The sequence below is a fragment of the Armigeres subalbatus genome, chromosome 1, assembly GCF_024139115.2.
Source record: "Armigeres subalbatus isolate Guangzhou_Male chromosome 1, GZ_Asu_2, whole genome shotgun sequence".
NCBI classification, from domain to species: Eukaryota; Metazoa; Arthropoda; class Insecta; order Diptera; family Culicidae; genus Armigeres; species Armigeres subalbatus.
In genome coordinates this window covers 306,992,591-307,009,316 of record NC_085139.1, presented here as the reverse complement: position 1 = coordinate 307,009,316, position 16,726 = coordinate 306,992,591, and the positions used below count along the sequence as shown (strand labels likewise).

Sequence of the window (16,726 nt, the reverse complement as noted above, 5' to 3'; positions counted from 1 at the left end):
TGGATCGGCCGGTTTTGTGTCCGCAAAAGTGAATGGTGGTTTTTTGAGTTGCGTGCGTCGGCTGGATGGTTAATTCCCAGCATCGTCGGGAGTGGAAAATTAGGAGTTCCCCCGAAAGTGCCGTGGTTCGGGAACGTTAAGTGCTGTGAAGGTGCAGTGCAAAAGGGTGTTGGATCGCCGCCATAGTGGGAAGCTAAACGCAAAGGAAATTTCGCTTCCCGGCGGTCTAGCAAAAGATCCCAAGAACACCCGCCGTCCTTACTGTAGGGGCTCAGCCAGTAGAGTTCCTCGCCCCCGCAGTTAACAGTCAAGAAGGACGAAGCCAGGCAGTGCCAAGGGGCGCATTGTCTGGGGCAGAATTCTGTGGAATCTGCCGGGGCCTACTACGGCGAGTAGTCGGTTCGGTGTTGTACACCAGCGTCGCTAGGGGGGATCCGATAAAGGAGCTTGCTCTTCCCCCTAGCTAAAAGTCAAGGACGGCTGCCGGAGGCAGTCCCTAAAGCCCGAAAGCAGGAAGAAGCGAAAGAAGAAATCGAAAGTGTGAAGAAGAAGACGAAGAAGAATAGAGGAAGAAGGCGAAAGAAAAGGAAGAAAGAGGAGACCAGTTTGCCTGCTGCTGCTGTGCTGTCGTCGACGAAGGGGCCCCAACGAGAGCAGTGAGTCGACCAGTGCCGTAGTGAGGAGGAGCAGAGAAGGTCAGATAGAATATAAGGTTTTTAATTTGAAATATTTTTTTCCTTTTTCTCATTTTGTCCATCCAAAATCCGAAGGGAAGTGGGAGTACTCTGCTCTAGGCCGCCCTGCCGGGGTGAGTTGTATCAGGGGAAGCTCAGGGCTTTCACTTCCGGTTCACTGGGGCCCTGGCGACTCCAAACCGGTTGTTTTCCCACGATCGGCTATTACTCATCATCTTCGCTCACTGTCCAGTGCCCTCTGGTCTTCACCCCATTTTCGCTGCTACGACAGCATGGTCTGCGTTACTGCTCTGTTCACCACGTTCCACGTATTCTCAACTTCACATATTTCCTTAACGATGTTGTCGGGGTTTATGCTACGAGTGCTGATCGTTAAGATCCAACTCCGTTCTGCCCTAAATCGTGGCCAGTCGAATATCACCTGCTCCGGTGTTTCCTCACAGTTCGGACAGGCCGGACGAAGTGGAGACTCTGCGTGTCCGAATCTATGCAAATACTTCCTGAAGCATTAAGGCCTGACAGGAACTGCATTGGGAAGAAGTTGACTTCTCCGTGTTTTCTGTTCACCCACGACTGCAAGTTCGGAATGAGCCGATAGGTCCACCTTCCTTTCGAACTACTGTCCCAATCCAGCTGCCACTTTTGCATTGAATCGACTCTCGCAATCGTCGTTGACAAGTGACAGTTGACAAGAACCCAAGCACCAAAGACCAATTTTAGTCCTTCCGAGAACTAATTTTTCCGTAGACCAATTCTGGTTCTTTCGCAGACCAATTCTGGCCCTTCCTAGAGCCCATTCTGGTCTTTTCGAGGAGCTCTACTGGGAGACTCTCAGTGTGAGTAGATGCTGCGAACGTTCATATTCTTGGAGGCGGTGGAAATTATTAGATCCTCAACCTGCACATTCTCTCATTGATCGGCCACCACCTGATCATGCGCCTTTGTATAGCCCCCATTACTATGAAAGCTGTGCCCATAGCTAGTGTGTGTTGCCTGCCACAGCTCTGATAATTGCCTCTAAACGTTTGTACCATTGATCATTTCCATCACACCCTTTTGCAGCCTTACGATCAGCACTTCAGCGAGTATGCGTGTGGCTTAAAAAAAAGTTGATAGATTTGGTTTTCCATGAACCGGACTTCGAATCGCTAGTGCCTTTTCGTTGCTAGTTCTTTGAAGGCTGGATTGCACGGCCTCCTAGTCCAGTTTCGCTTAGAGTCCCCCGCGCTGGCACTCGGTCGTTTATTAGCTGTCTTTAGTAAACAGGTGCTCGGTGGAGTTGGGGAAGCGGGGTGATGGCATTGTTCCAGGTTTGTTCTACCGAGTCCCACCGCACACCAGGACTGGGCAAGTGCACTTTGAGCGGCCCACCATCCCTTTGTTAAAGCCTGCGTAGACCCTAAGCCAGAAATCAGCCCTGTGGTCGAAGTTATTCGCATAAGAAGGATTTGTTTAGCACGAGGTGTCATATCCGGGTCGAGGCACATATCACGGAGAAATCTATTTTCAAAATTTACAGAAATGGGAGACGAAAGAACCTCATTGTCCGATCGCCGCCATCATGAACCCTATTGTCTGAGCACCGGCATTGTAGGAGCCATCATCTGATCGCAATTGTTAAACCAAACATTGTTGTGTTGCTGGTCGGGAGCTTTCCGGACTTAGAAGGAACCATCCCGAGCAGCACACGTCAGTCAAAAATGGTTGCGGTAACTTAATTGTGACTAAATTTGGTCACATATCAATTGCAGTAAGCTATGTGGAACATGTGTGCTGAAGTGCTGCTAGCGGTAATAGATTTGTCAACCCGCATATCGCTGACGAGCGAGAACTATAGGGTGGCTCAAATTAGTATGGGAAAAACTTTTTTCTATTTTGACGTAGGACTTACGTCTTTCTTTACCCAGTATAGTAAAGTGTCATTTAGATTTTTGGAAATCGAGAGCGTTACGCTGAAAGGGAAGATTTCGAACGTTACTAGCGCCTTTATCTTTCGATGGATTTTTATGGTTCATATATCAATCGAATCGGACACTCTCCAGCAATTTGCCTTAAGATTTTTAACGATAAGCTATTGAAAATTTCAAATCTTGTCAAGGTCAATAAAAATTTCATATATAATCAATCTCGTGCATTCCTAACTCGGACATCAGAATGCATTGCCACGTGCCTTCGGATCCACCGTAAGATTTACTTTGTGCATAAAAGAAGCAGTGCCTTCCGTGTGCGAGTCATTACAGTTTGTGACAGCGGCGCGTACTGACGTGCTTTTTGCTCCCGCATTTTTTACCTACACAGCATGCAGTCGCGAGCGGGAGCTCCCGGTGGGTCTGCGAGTGTGCATGAAAGAAGAGGGCGCATTTTTTTTTTGCCGTTCTATGCTTGATGATGGTCGGATGCAGTGGTGTCGGTTGCGATCGATGCAATCGCCTCGCTCGGAGTTCACGGCTAGAGGCTGCGAGGGCAGCGGTGGTGGATGAAGAATAACAAAATTAGCCCAGAGAGATTCAGTCTGTTCATCCAGGGAAAGTGATTGGTTTAATAATCCACAACTATAACAGTTCTGATTCCTTTCCTTAGCAAAAAAATCAACTACACTATCTATATAATAAAAATGAAATGGTCTGTGTTCGTATCCGCCTAACTCGAAAACGGCTGGATGGATTTTTTTTATTCCATTAGCAAATATGTTCGTTATCGCTTCCGACGGGTTTATATGATATTTCCTTATGCAAAAAATACGAGTAAAGTTGAGTAAATCGTGAAAAACCAATTCCATATCAAAACAGAGATTTGTATGGATATTTCTCATGGGCAGTTCAGAGCGCGCATTTTCGCCTACTTTGCACTTTTGCAGGACAACGTCTGCCGGGTCGACTAGTTGAACATAGAAATTTGATAAAAATAATTATTTTCATTCATTTGCAGCAGGCATTGGCAATTAAATGATACACATTCCGCAATGGTGTTGATATCCATTTTAAATTAGGAAATTTTGCCGTATTACATGTAAATGTTTTAAAATAGTCCGCAAACAATAATTTCCAGAAGAATATTTTTAATAAACATTATTTTATACTTTGGTTCTAATTTTTTGAGAAATTATATTATTAAACTGAACTCATAGTTTGGAACTAAAGCATTAATAGTAGTTTGTGCAACTAGTTGCAAAAAGATGATTTTTTTCAGTACGAGTTGTACGTTTATCCAACGAAATTAAATCTTTTATCACTTAAAGACGAACTGTAAACCAGGTATTATGATCAGAAATTGCAAAAATAATTTCTTAAATCTATAAATTCCCTACATTTGCTTGAGTAAATAAGGGTTCAATAGTGAGAAACAATGCGATTCTAATTATGTATTTAATTATTAGTTCCATTTCCAGAAGTTTTCAAAAAAAAAACAAATCGCTAATAATTCTACATAGTATGAATGTTGTCGTTTCCAATATCAATACCTATACCAATCAAACCCCATAACTTCAAAAGATAAATGTAAATACGTTACGATTATTCAAGTCCTACGTCTACTCGCGGTTATGTTTAAAACGTTACCCATTACTTTTTTGATGGGCCTCCCTTTTTTTCCAGTAGGGTGGAAATCTGCATCCAGACACCGGTGGGCTACCGGCGAACGGGGTTTAGCTACTGCCGACCCGCTAAAACCACCCTGTTCACAAACCCTGAGTCTCCCCGGAACAGTCTTGCGGCATTACTTCTGGGAGGGGTCCGTGCGACTACGCACGCCCACATACTAGCTACCCACTAGCTTCAAATCTCAACTAGCTACCCACTAGTTCCTCTACCTCGTAACTAGCTACCCACTAGTTCCTCTACTACTTAACTAACTACCCGCTGGTACCTCACCCTCGAGACTAGCTACCCACTAGTCGGCGCTATCCGACTGCTGCTCGGCGCGCCAATTGCGCTGCAAGATGCTGGCAATCTGAGTGGTAGCGGCCGAGACCGCATTCCACTTTTCCACCTCTTGACACATACTCTGGATAAGATTATTCGGGGTAGTGTCTCTCCCGCACACCTCAAGCATTCCGCTCCTCTCATCGACGAAACGAGGACATACGAATAGTACGTACTCGGCAGTTTCGTCGACCCCTGGACAGTCCGGGCCAACGGGAGAGTCCGTATGCCCAAACCTATGCAGGTACCACCTAAAGCAGCCATGGTCTGACAGGAACTGTGTCAGATGGAAGTGAACTCCTCCATGCCTCCTATGTTAACCCATCTTGATACGCTAGGTATCAGCCGATGGGTCCACCTACCCTTAGAAGAGTTATCCCAGTCCCGCTGCCACTTGATAGTCGAGGTGACTCTAATGGCTTTACGGGCTCCGCTGGTTTCGCGCATTTCGAAACTCTCCTCGTCCTCGTCTCCTCCTCCTAGTCCAATGGGTAACATACACGCAATCACACAAGCTGCATCCCGTGATACCGTGCGGTAGGCACTTATCACTCTGAAGCATGCTAGCCTGTGTACACTCTCCAGCTTCTGCATGTTACGTTCGACGCTAAGCGCTGAGGCCCAAGCTGGGCCGCCGTATCTAAGGATAGATACTGCAACCCCAGCTAATAACCTGCGTCTGCTGAAGCGCACCCCCGAACTATTGAACATCATCCTGGATAATGCCGCAATAATGTCGAAGCTCTCCTGCAGGCGTAATCTACGTGACTACCGAAGTTCAGTCTATCGTCGATCAGCACCCTGAGGAGCTTCACCTCCCGCTTGGAAATGATCTCACAGCCGCCAACGCGAGCCACTGTCTCCTGTACCGACTTACGGTTGTTAACAACAACCAACTCCGTTTTGTGATGAGATAGCCCCAGCTGCCTTGAGCTCATCCATTCCTCTACTATAGCGATCGCGTGGGCCGCCGTCAGTTCCACTTCAACAATCGACTCTCCGTAAACCTCCAGCGTTATGTCGTCGGCGAAGCCAACTATCTTAACTCCTGGGGGGAACTTCAGTCTTAAAACACTATCGTACATAGTGTTCCATAGCACCGGGCCCAGGATAGATCCCTGAGGGGCTCCTGCGGTGATAGAAGCACTACCCTCCCCTTCATCGGTCTCGTATGAGAGTACGCGATTCACTGTAAGTCCACTGTAAGACTGTCGGTGTTACCCTCCAGTCCCAGCGCCGCGGTGAAAACTTCGCTGTCGAAGCTTTGGGCCTTCCACCACGGACTTGACGGGGATTCCTCAACCTCGGTTGCTGCACACCACAGCTGATCACGTAGCGGATGGCTAGGTGATCGCTGTGGGTGTAGCCCTCGTCGACCCTCCAGTTCAGTCCCCCGGCTAGGCCGGGGCTACAGAACGTAACATCAATGAACGACTCCACCCCATTCCTACGGAAAGTGCTGGTTGAGCCGTCATTGGCTAACACGACCTCCAACTTTGCTAGAGCCTCTAACAAAGCTTGACCTCTCTGATTGGTGCAGCGGCTTCCCCACTCCACCGCCCAAGCATTGAAGTCCCCCGCTATGAAAACCGGCTTCCGACCTACAAGGTCGGACGATAGCCTATCGACCATCCGGGTGAATTGCTCTATTGGCCACCGTGGTGGGGCATAGCAGCTACAATAGAACACCCCGTTGATCTTAGCTATGGCGACACCTTCAACAGGTGTGTGTACGACCTCTTGGACCGGGAACCGGCCCGTTGTGCAGATCGCCGCCATCTTGGAGTCGTCCGCGACCCAGTTTCCGTTATTGGCAAGGACACGGTACGGATCTGCAAGAATAGCGACGTCGGCCTCTGACTCAGAGACCGACTGCCACAGTAGCTGCTGGATAGTAGCACAATGGTTAAGATTAAGCTGTGCTACCCGCACGGTGATTTCTTATTGCCACCACCGAAGGGACAAGTAGGTCCACCCATAACATGGTTACGGGCTTGCTTCCTACTAGCGCAGATAAGGCACCTTGGTGCTTTATCGCAGGCCTGCGTAAAATGTCCCTCCTCTCCACAACGACGACACAGGTTACTTCGGTCCGGCCAGTTTCCCGACCGCCAGGACCTTTTTGGCGTCCGCTACCGGTGTGCCAAAGGGCCCACCTCTAAGACGAATAGAAGACCGCTCGACTTCTATATCGCACTACAACTTTACCGATGAAATGAGATCCTCTGCCTCGGTGACTTCGTCCAGCTGTTTACACCGGAGGGTCACCTCGGTGCCGAGGGACATCACTTCCCTCACCCAGGACCTCCTGGGCCAACCTCTTATAGACGGTACCGCTCGCCTTTACTCCACGCGTCACCACCAAGATCAGTTCACCTGCCTTGGTGCGTCTGACGCTTCGCACGTCCTCACCCAGTGTTGAAAGCTTTTCGGCACTTCTTCTTCTTCTTCTTATTGGCATTACATCCCCACAATGGGGACAGAGTTGCCTCACAGCTTAGTGTTCATTAAGCACTTCCACAGTTATTAACTGCGAGGTTTCTACGCCAAGTTACCATTTTTGCATTCGTATATCATGAGGCTAAAACGATAATACTTTTATGCCCAGGGAAGTCGAGACAATTTCCAATCCGAAAATTGTCTAGACCGGCACCGGGAATCGAACCCAGCCACCCTCAGCATGGTCTTGCTTTGTAGCCGCGCGTCTTACCGCACGGCTAAGGAGGGCCCCTAGCATGGGCACTTAGCATGGTCTTAAGAACGTCGGCGTACCTCTCTTTGTCGGTCTTGACCAACAAGGCCTCACCTCTGTCCCTATGTTTCCTTGCGGGGTGAGGACCCTCTTCCCTCCTCTTAACTCTGCTAACGAGCTGCCAGGGATTTTCGGTCCGCTGAGCAGTCATCGCAGATTGGCTACCATCACCCTTGGGTTTAGTAACCTGAGCCGCACCGTTGCCCTTCCCTCGTGGTTTCGCCTGATTTGGTGCCCTCTCACGACGATCGGGCGCCCTATCGAACTCGTTACGTTACCGGACCGACCCTCTGACTGCTGCCGGGCGCGTTTGGAGCGCGCCGCAGTCCCTCCCTCGCCGAGACTTGAGGTGGTGTCAATCACCTCTTGCGTCGCGACCTTCCATCCAAGGGTTCTGCCGAAGTACGTGTCTCCCCCTTCTCGCTTCCGACCTCCCTCCTGGTGAGCGTTGGGTTGACATGCGTGGGTTGACACTCTCGTGTTCAGAGCCAGATCGGCGTTAGTCAGGGAGTTCATCTGAGCCTACTTCTGTCTGGTCACCAACCAGGCAGCAGGATTGGACAGCGTGCCACAAGGCCCGCCACGGTTTTATGGGACGGAAGGCAGCCTTGCCATTAGCCCACCCGCCGTTTCGAGTCGGTTTCACCCGGATCTACTAAGGGAGTAGAATAACTCGGCTGTCAGCCCTCGCAATACACAATATAACAATATACCAAAACACACAACCTTTAACGCGCCTGCCAGAACCGTAATTGAGACTTAACTGGCAGTCTAAGTCTCAATGCACTAATCAGCGCTCCCTTTGTTGTAGTCCATTTAGCCGCCTAGCCCTTCAACTGCCGTTGATACGCTATCGTTTCCAGTGAGCACCGCGCGGAGGCGAACTACGCTGCCCGCCATGGGCCTCCCTTATTCGGTTCTATTTGATGCCCTGATGCTCTGGACAAAATTTCAGCCAAATCGGTCAACGTTTGGGCGGTGCTAAACTGTTGAAAGTTTATATGGAAAAATGTATGCAGAAACATAAAAAAAGGGAATTGCAGTTGGACGGCACAATTTACTATGAAGTACTGTGATACTCATTCAGATCTTGAAGAATTTAATACATAATGTTATGTAGAAAACCGAAAGAAGCCCATCAGAAGGCTCATAAAAAAAATTGAGTTTTTTTTGAGCCACCTTAGAGAACAATCATCGTTGAGATCCGAGATGAGCCAGCCACACATCCCACCGAAAACCGCAAGCCGCGGGATTTTTTTTTAAACCGCCGTCGGGGGTGACATTAATAGGTCAAATGGGGGTGAGAATGGGTCACTGTTTCAACTACATGGAATGCTTGTAGAATAGATTTAATGTATCTGAGGACAAGAAAACTGAACTAAAAGAGACATTTTTTAACGATTTTGTTATCCGACCTCCAGACTGTTGGTGAGGGCGCTGATCCATTCTCACCCACCAGACCCATTGTCACCCACGACGACGGTAGCATGCTAAATACATATGTTCAAAAGGTTGCAGAGAAAATAAAATAGGATTCGTGATCACGGAGCCAAATTGCCAAATTGGGTACGAAAAATAATAAATCCAGAATGTGTACACAAATTTATTCTAGTTCATAACACTGTTTCACTATTTGATTGGGGAACAAGTTCACTAAAGGTTCCATCATTTCGTTGCAAATCATCCTCGTTTCGGTATACGCTCTTGAGAAGGTAGAATTTTCCAACCCTCACTGCTGAAATTATTCCGAGGTTCAAACCGGGAGAAATTTGTAAAACTATTTGATGTAATCTCTGATGTACATATTATCTTCCGTGAGGTTTCATACAATAATCAAGGTATACATTTATACATCGTACATAAGTTTATTAGTGTAAAAACCACAATCTTTTTGTACTGTAATGTCACCAAATTAAAAATGCTCTCAAGAGTAAAGTATAACGTTGTCAAAACACAACAAAACATGTTTCAAAAACCTAAAGGCTTACTAAGCGAACATAAGAGTGCTAAATTATATTAGATTTAGATTCAAATATCATAATTGTTCCAAGAAGAAAAAAAAATATGCTCAATTTCTAGTTTTAATTGGTATAACAATGGTATAAGAACCATAATATAAAAAAGCAAATCATTTTTGGAAATCCGATTTTTAAAAGGCTGTCTTTGCAATATATTTGTGTACTTATCTGGATTATGTTCTTGAAATGAGGTTCTCTCCAGATTGGCCTGCATCCACTTTGTGGTTTCGCAACATTCGGCGTATAGCGAAATTCCTGAAAATATAGTATAGAAAAAGTAATTGCCATTAAATAGTGAGCTGGGATATTATCACGACAGATCATGCGTTTATTAGAAGAGTAGGAAACACTGTGCTATGGGAAGATCCGTAACGCAAAAATTGGCAATAAAAATGTCGCTGGCTCACACTCAATTTGGGAGATTTGTGCCATCGCCTCCACTGGCCTTTCTCATCATTTACCTGACGGAAAAGGAGGTGAAAAAGGGAAAGGAAGAGGAAGTGAAGTTGGAAAGGAGAATGGAACAGGTTTCTGGAGAAGGAGGATACAATCAATAATACATACATACGATGCATTTTGTAAAACGCAATGAAACGCGAAGCATAACATATACTGGATAAGTCACACAATGCAAATGCATATGATATACAATTTATAGGAAAGCCAATTATATAGATTCAAATACTAGGGACTAAAGAGAGGTGTCTCAGAAACACTGAGGACGTAACAATGGACGAACGTCAAAGACGAAACACATAGTGCACTGTGAAAAACGCATAATGCGAATCCATATAGGTGACAATTTGTTGAAAAACTAAGTAAAAAAACATATTCATAACCCCACCCTTATTTAACCCTTAAAGGCGCAAGGCGATTTTTTTAGAAATCGCCGAAAATATTTTTAACGTAAATAACTATTAAATTTATTCACAATAAACGTATTTTCGGTTTGTTGTTTTAAAACAACATTGCGCATTCAAGGGTTAACCTCAAGTTGAGATTAAACAAGAGTAGCCGAAGCCGAACGTTCAAGACGAAACACAGAGTACACTGTGAAAAACGCATAATGCGAATCCATATAGATGACAAACACAAAGTACATTGTAAAAAACGCATAATGCGAATCCATATAGGTGGTAATTTGTTGAAAACTAAGTAAAACACATATTCATAACCCCACTCTTATTTAACCTCACGTTGAGATTGAATAAAAGTAGTCGAATATCTCGGAGAAGCAAAAAGTCAACTACGTCATAGCTCCGGTTAGCGCAGCGAGGGCTAAATGCTGTGAAGGGGGCCCTGGTGCTTCACAGGCTCCGATTGCGGTTAGGTTCTTACTAGACCCCCTAACCATTCATTCGTAGGCACGGTAAGCATAAAGCCGCATCACACCTAGAATTAGGGGTCACCTATATGATGGACTTTTACCACTGGAACAGGCAATCCGTAATGTTATTCTTAGCCAGATAACCAGCTGCCGACACCACACGGCTATCTAAGCTGTTCGTGGAGAGAAGTTGACATTGACTTTACGTCAACTATCAATGTGGCCGAACAGTCCTAAGCACCTGTCTCTCGAATACTCCGAGTGCTTGCAAGTCTTCCTCGAGTATTGTCCATGTTTCATGTCCGTAGAGGACAATAGCATCTTGTACATGACACATTTGGTGCGGTGGCCGCAGTTTCTTCTGGAGCCCGTAGTAGGCCCGACTTCTACAGATGATGCGCCTTCGTATTTCACGGCCAACATTGTTATCAACCGTTAGCAAGGATCCGAGGTAGACGAATTCCTCGACCCCCTCGAAGGTATCCCCGTCTATCGTAACACTGCTTCCCAGGCGGGCCCTGTCGCGCTCGGTTCCGCCCACAAGCATGTACTTTGTCTTTGACGCATTCACCTGCAGTCCAACTTTTGTTGCTTCACGTTTCAGGCGGATGTACAGTTCTACCACCTTTGCAAATGTTCGGCCGACAATGTCCATGTCATCCGCGAAACAAATAAATTGACTGGATCTGTTGAAAATCGTACCCCGGCTGTTACACCCGGCTTTCCGCATGACACCTTCTAGCGCAATGTTGAACAACAGTTCATCACCTTGTTTTAGTCCCCGGCGCGATTCGAACAAACTGCAATGTTCGCCTGGAATCTTCACACAGTTTTGCACACCATCCACCGTTGCTTTGATCAGTCTGGTAAGCTTCCCAGGAAAGCTGTTCTCGTCCATAATTTTCCATAGCTCTACGCGGTCTATACTGTCGTATGCCGCCTTGAAATCAACGAACAGATGGTGCGTTGGGACCTGGTATTCACGGCATTTTTGAAGGATTTGCCGTACAGTAAAGATCTGGTCCGTTGTCGAGCGGCCGTCAACGAAGCCGGCTTAATAACTTCCCACGAACTCATTCACTAATGGTGACAGACGACGGAAGATGATCTGGGATATCACTTTGTAGGCGGCATTAAGCATGGTGATCGCCCGAAAGTTCTCACACTCCAGCTTGTCGCCTTTCTTGTAGATGGGGCATATAACCCCTTTCTTCCACTCCTCCGGTAGCTGTTCAGTTTCCCAGATTCCGACTATCAATTTGTGCAGGCAAGTGGCTAGCTTTTCCGGGACCATCTTGATGAGCTCAGCTCCGATACCATCCTTACCAGCTGCTTTATTGGTCTTTAGCTGTTGGATGGCATCCTTAACTTCCCTCAAGGTGGGGGCTGGTTGGCTCCATCGTCCGCTGAACTGACGTAGTCATCTCCTCCGCTGCCTTGATTTTCACTGCCTGTACTCTCAGCGCCTTTCAAATGTCCCTCCACCTTTCGATCACCACACGTTCGTCCGTCAAGATGCTCCTATCCTTATCCTTGCACATTTTGGCTTGCGGCACGAAGCCTTTGCGGGATGCGTTGAGCTTCTGGTAGAACTTGCGTGTTTCTTGAGAACGGCACAACTGTTCCATCTCCTCGCACTCCGCTTCTTCCAGGCGGCGTTTCTTCTCCTGAAAAAGGCGGGTCTGCTGTCTCCGCTTCCGTCTATAACGTTCGACGTTCTGCCGGGTACCTTGCTGCAGCGCGACCGCCCGCGCTGCGTCCTTCTCCTCCCGAATCTGTCTGCACTCTTCGTCGAACCAATCGTTCCGTCGACTTCGACCTATATACCCGACTTTGTTCTCCGCTGCGTCGTTAATGGCTGCTTTGACTGTATTCCAGCAGTCCTCAAGAGGGGCCCCATCGAGCTCACCCTCTTCCGGCAACGCTGCCTCGAGATGCTGCGCGTATGCAGTGGCGACAACAGGTTGCTTCAGTCACTCTAGGTCGTACCGCGGCGGTTGTCCGTACCGAGCATTGTTGATGACGGATAGTTTTAGGCGCAGTTTAACCATCACCAGATAGTGGTCAGAGTCGATGTTAGCGCCACGATATGTCCTGACGTCGATAATATCGGAGAAGTGCCGTCCATCAATCAGAACGTGGTCGATTTGTGATTCTGTCTGCAGTGGTGATCTCCAGGTGTACCGATACGGGAGGCTGTGTTGGAAGTAGGTGCTGCGAATGGCCATATTCTTGGAGGCAGCAAAATCAATTAGTCGTAGGCCGTTTTCGTTCGTCAGCCGGTGAGCGCTGAACTTCCCAATAGTCGGTCTAAACTCCTCCTCTTGGCCATCCTGAGCGTTCAAATCTCCTATGATGATTTTGACGTCGTGGCTTGGGCAGCTATCGTACTCACGTTCCAGCTGCGCGTAGAATGCGTCCTTATCACCATCATCAGTGCTTCCGGAGTGTGGGCTATGGACGTTGATTATGCTGAAGTTGAAGAACCGGCCTTTGATCCTCAACCTGCACATTCTCTCGTTGATCACTGATCAGCCACCACCCGATCACGCGCCTTTGCATGTCGCCCATCACTATGAAAGCTGTTCCCAGCTCGTGTGTGTTGCCGCAGCTCTGGTAGATGGTATGATTACCTCTAAACGTTTGCACCATTGATCCCTTCCAACAAACCTCCTGCAGCGCTACGAAGCCGAATCCACGGTCCTTGAGCACATCGGCGAGTATGCGTGTGCTCCCGATGAAGTTGAGAGATTTGCAGTTCCACGAACCGAGTTTCCAATCGCTAGTCCTTTTTCGTCGCAGTGGTCTCCGCCGATGGTTCCGGTCCGTACTCTCTTGTTGATTGTTCGTTGCGTGAGTTTTTTTTTGGCTGGCTTGCAAGGCCTGACACCAAACCCCCTAAATTTCCGGAGGACCATTCCTCCTTATTTCCGGTGGACCATGGTGCACAGTTTCACTTAGAGTCCCTCGCTGGCACTCGGACGATGATCAGTCACATTGGAATAGCATGCAATGAGAAGGCAGATGAGGAAGCAAAGAGAGCACTCGAAGTCGAACGGATAGGAACCAACGTGATGGACAATAGAGAAGCTACAACAATAATAAAAAAAACAGTTTAACTATAAGTGGCAAGCAGAGTGGACGTCTACCAGTGACAACAAGCTAAGTTACTTCCCTTAGCTTGTTGTCCCTGGTAGACGTCCATTCTGCTTGCCACTTATAGTTAAACTGGAGCAAGGAGTCGTACCTTACACAAGGTGATTTTAGCTAGGCTTAGAATAGGACACACGTGCTATTGAACCTGAATAACAACAGTTAAACAACAAAACCCGCGTGGATGCGACGACTGGAGACCCGCCACACTGCGGTCAAAGGTTGGTCGGTTAACACAGTACAAGCAGGGGAATCGATCAACCAGGCTGGTTCGGAATATTGCTGAAATTGTGAAACCCACAGAACTCCATGATCTCACCATGTACAGCGGTTGAGTGGTCTAACTAAATGACTGCGATGTTATGGAGAATGTTCGAAGAGGAAGGAGCAAAATCGAATGTTCAACATCAACGAAAGGGAGTTCTACAACCACATCCGAAACGACAAAGCCGACTTTGGCGAGGGCCTTCCGGAGATTGGAGAAGTCACGCAGTTTTGGTCCAATCTATGAGAGAACGCCGTCATACACAACGGCGATGGGTTGTGGATGGCAGAAGAAGAGCGATATTGTGGTAGAATTGGATACATGACCGGTATCAACGTGCCCGCTCAAGACATACGTGAGGCTACCCGGTATGCCAGGAATTGGACTGCACCAGGACCCAATTTTGTGCATAATTTCTGGTATAGAAAACTCACAACGGTCCATGGGCGGATGGCGGAATGCTTCAACACGGTACTAGATAACCCCGGGTAGCTACCAGAATTCATCACAAGGGGTGTCACTTATCTTTTACCGGAGGATCGGAACAATTTGAACCCAGCTAAATACAGACCAATAACGACGTCTGTACAAAGTGCTGTCATCGGTAATAGCAAGAAGGGTGCAGAATCATTACGACGTCAACAACCTGATGACCGTTGAACAAAAAGGTTGTCGACGCAACACACGAGGCTGCAAGGATCAGGTCATCATTGATGCAGTCGTTGTTGGGCAGGCATCCTAAAAGTAAAGAAACTTGAGCATGGCTTATATCGACTATAAAAAGGTGTACGACGCAGTACCTCTTTAAGGTGCAGTTAAGCTGCAGTTGTATAAGATAGACGGTAACGTCATCAGGCTAATGCAGCACGCTATGGGGATGTGGAGCACATCACTACACATTACCGATGAAGAAAAGGTGTTACGGTTCAGGATTCTCAGCATCAGGAGGGGCATATTCCAAGGCGATACCTTTAATCCTCTATGGTTTTGCCTTGCTATGAACCCTCTTAGCAGTGCACTCAACCAACACAACTATGGCTATCATTTGAAGAGTGGGGAAAGGAGTTTTCAGCAACGACATCGATAAATGTCGATCCATACATCTACACTGGGGTCACCTGGTGGATGCCGACAGTTTCCGCGTCAACGAACAGGAGGAGATTCGAAACATGGTTGAAGGCGAAACGTACAAGCTCCTAGGTTTCCTGCAACTGAAAGGAATTCGCCATACGATGATCAAGAAAGAGTTGCAGGAAAAGTTCTTGCATCGCGTCAACGGTATTTTGAAGAGCCTCTTGTCGGCCGGCAACAAGGTGAAGGCGATAAACACGTTTGCCGTGCCCTTGTTGACATACAGTTTCGGCATGGTGAAGTGGACCAAGACTGACTTGGAGGCGTTAGATCGAGCAGTATGAGTGGCGTTCACTAAGCATCGCATGCACCATCCAAAATCATCCATTGAGAGAGTCACCCTGCCACGTACAGTAGGAGGAAGAGGCGTCACCGATATACAAACACTATGTGTTTCCCAGATCCAGCAGTTGCGAAGATACTTCGTGGAAAGCCAGAACCGCCACGAAATCTATCGCGCTGTGTGTGAAGCTGACCACGGATTCAGTGCCCTGCATATGGCTCAGGAGGACTATCAGCTGAATTGCGACATTAAAACTCGATCGACTTCAAAACTCTGATCGCATCGTGGAAGCAGAAGGAGTTGCATGGGACGCACCCACCTCAACTGGAGCTGGTATATTTCGACAAAGCGGCGTCGAATACGTGGCTGGTGCGGGATGAACTCTTCTCAGAAACAGAAGGATTAATGGTAGCCATCCAGGACCGGGTAATTGCGACGAAGAACTGTCGGCACTATATATTGGACGAGAACGTGGAGGACCGCTGCAGGAAGTGCAATTCAGTAGGAGAGACGATCGAGCATATCATGTCCGGGTGTCCAGCCTTTGCTGATTTAGCCTATTTCGGTCTTCATAACGAAGTAGCCAAGATTGTGCACCAACAGCTTGCTTTAAAGCACAACTTGGTTAACCAGTTTGTCGCCTACTACAAATATGTGCCTGCCCCGGGTCTGGAAAACAGTTTCGGGAAGCGGTACTGGGATCGCGAGATCATAACGGATGTCCTCATTCGTGCCAATCGGCCCGATATTGTGGTCTACGACAAAAGGTTGAAGCGGGTAACCCTCATCGACATTGCTGTACCGCTAGACCATAATGTCCAAACAACATTCTCCGATAAGATAACGAAGTACCACGACTTGGCGGAGGAGTTGAAGCAGATGTGGCACCTGGAGGACGTGCTTATAATCCCGGTTGTTATCTCAGCAACCGGAATCGTCCCGAAATCTCTTCTTAAGTCAACCGGCGAATGAGATCCACAGAGCCTAATCCCCTTTGGCATTCAGATTGCCCGGGGTAGGTGAAAATTTCCAGCAAGCTTGCTGAGGACGTGCCAAAACTCTATAATAATAATAAAAAGAAACGAAACGAAATTGGCCGAACCAAAACGGTGTGTCAGCATCATTTTTCTTACATAGTTTTTCAAGAAAAATCATTACAAAAATGGTCCATTCGTGCAAACC

General features: G+C 47.4%; 2 protein-coding genes across 2 annotated transcripts in view; both read right to left on the bottom strand.

Moving 5' to 3' along the window:
* Window positions 1-4,897: 4,897 nt before the first annotated feature.
* Window positions 4,898-5,329, bottom strand: LOC134207550 (uncharacterized). The gene has a single exon (XM_062683254.1). It carries the CDS (start codon window positions 5,327-5,329, stop codon window positions 4,898-4,900), a length of 432 nt encoding a protein of 143 aa, XP_062539238.1.
* Window positions 5,330-9,208: 3,879 nt separating this feature from the next.
* LOC134207880 (partitioning defective 3 homolog) overlaps window positions 9,209-16,726 on the bottom strand; it is a 449,770-nt gene continuing 442,252 nt past the window's right edge. The window contains exon 9 of the mRNA XM_062683878.1: window positions 9,209-9,640. Within this exon, the coding sequence (XP_062539862.1) occupies window positions 9,559-9,640 (82 nt within the window). The 3' untranslated portion in view covers window positions 9,209-9,558. The remainder of the gene's footprint in view (window positions 9,641-16,726) is intronic.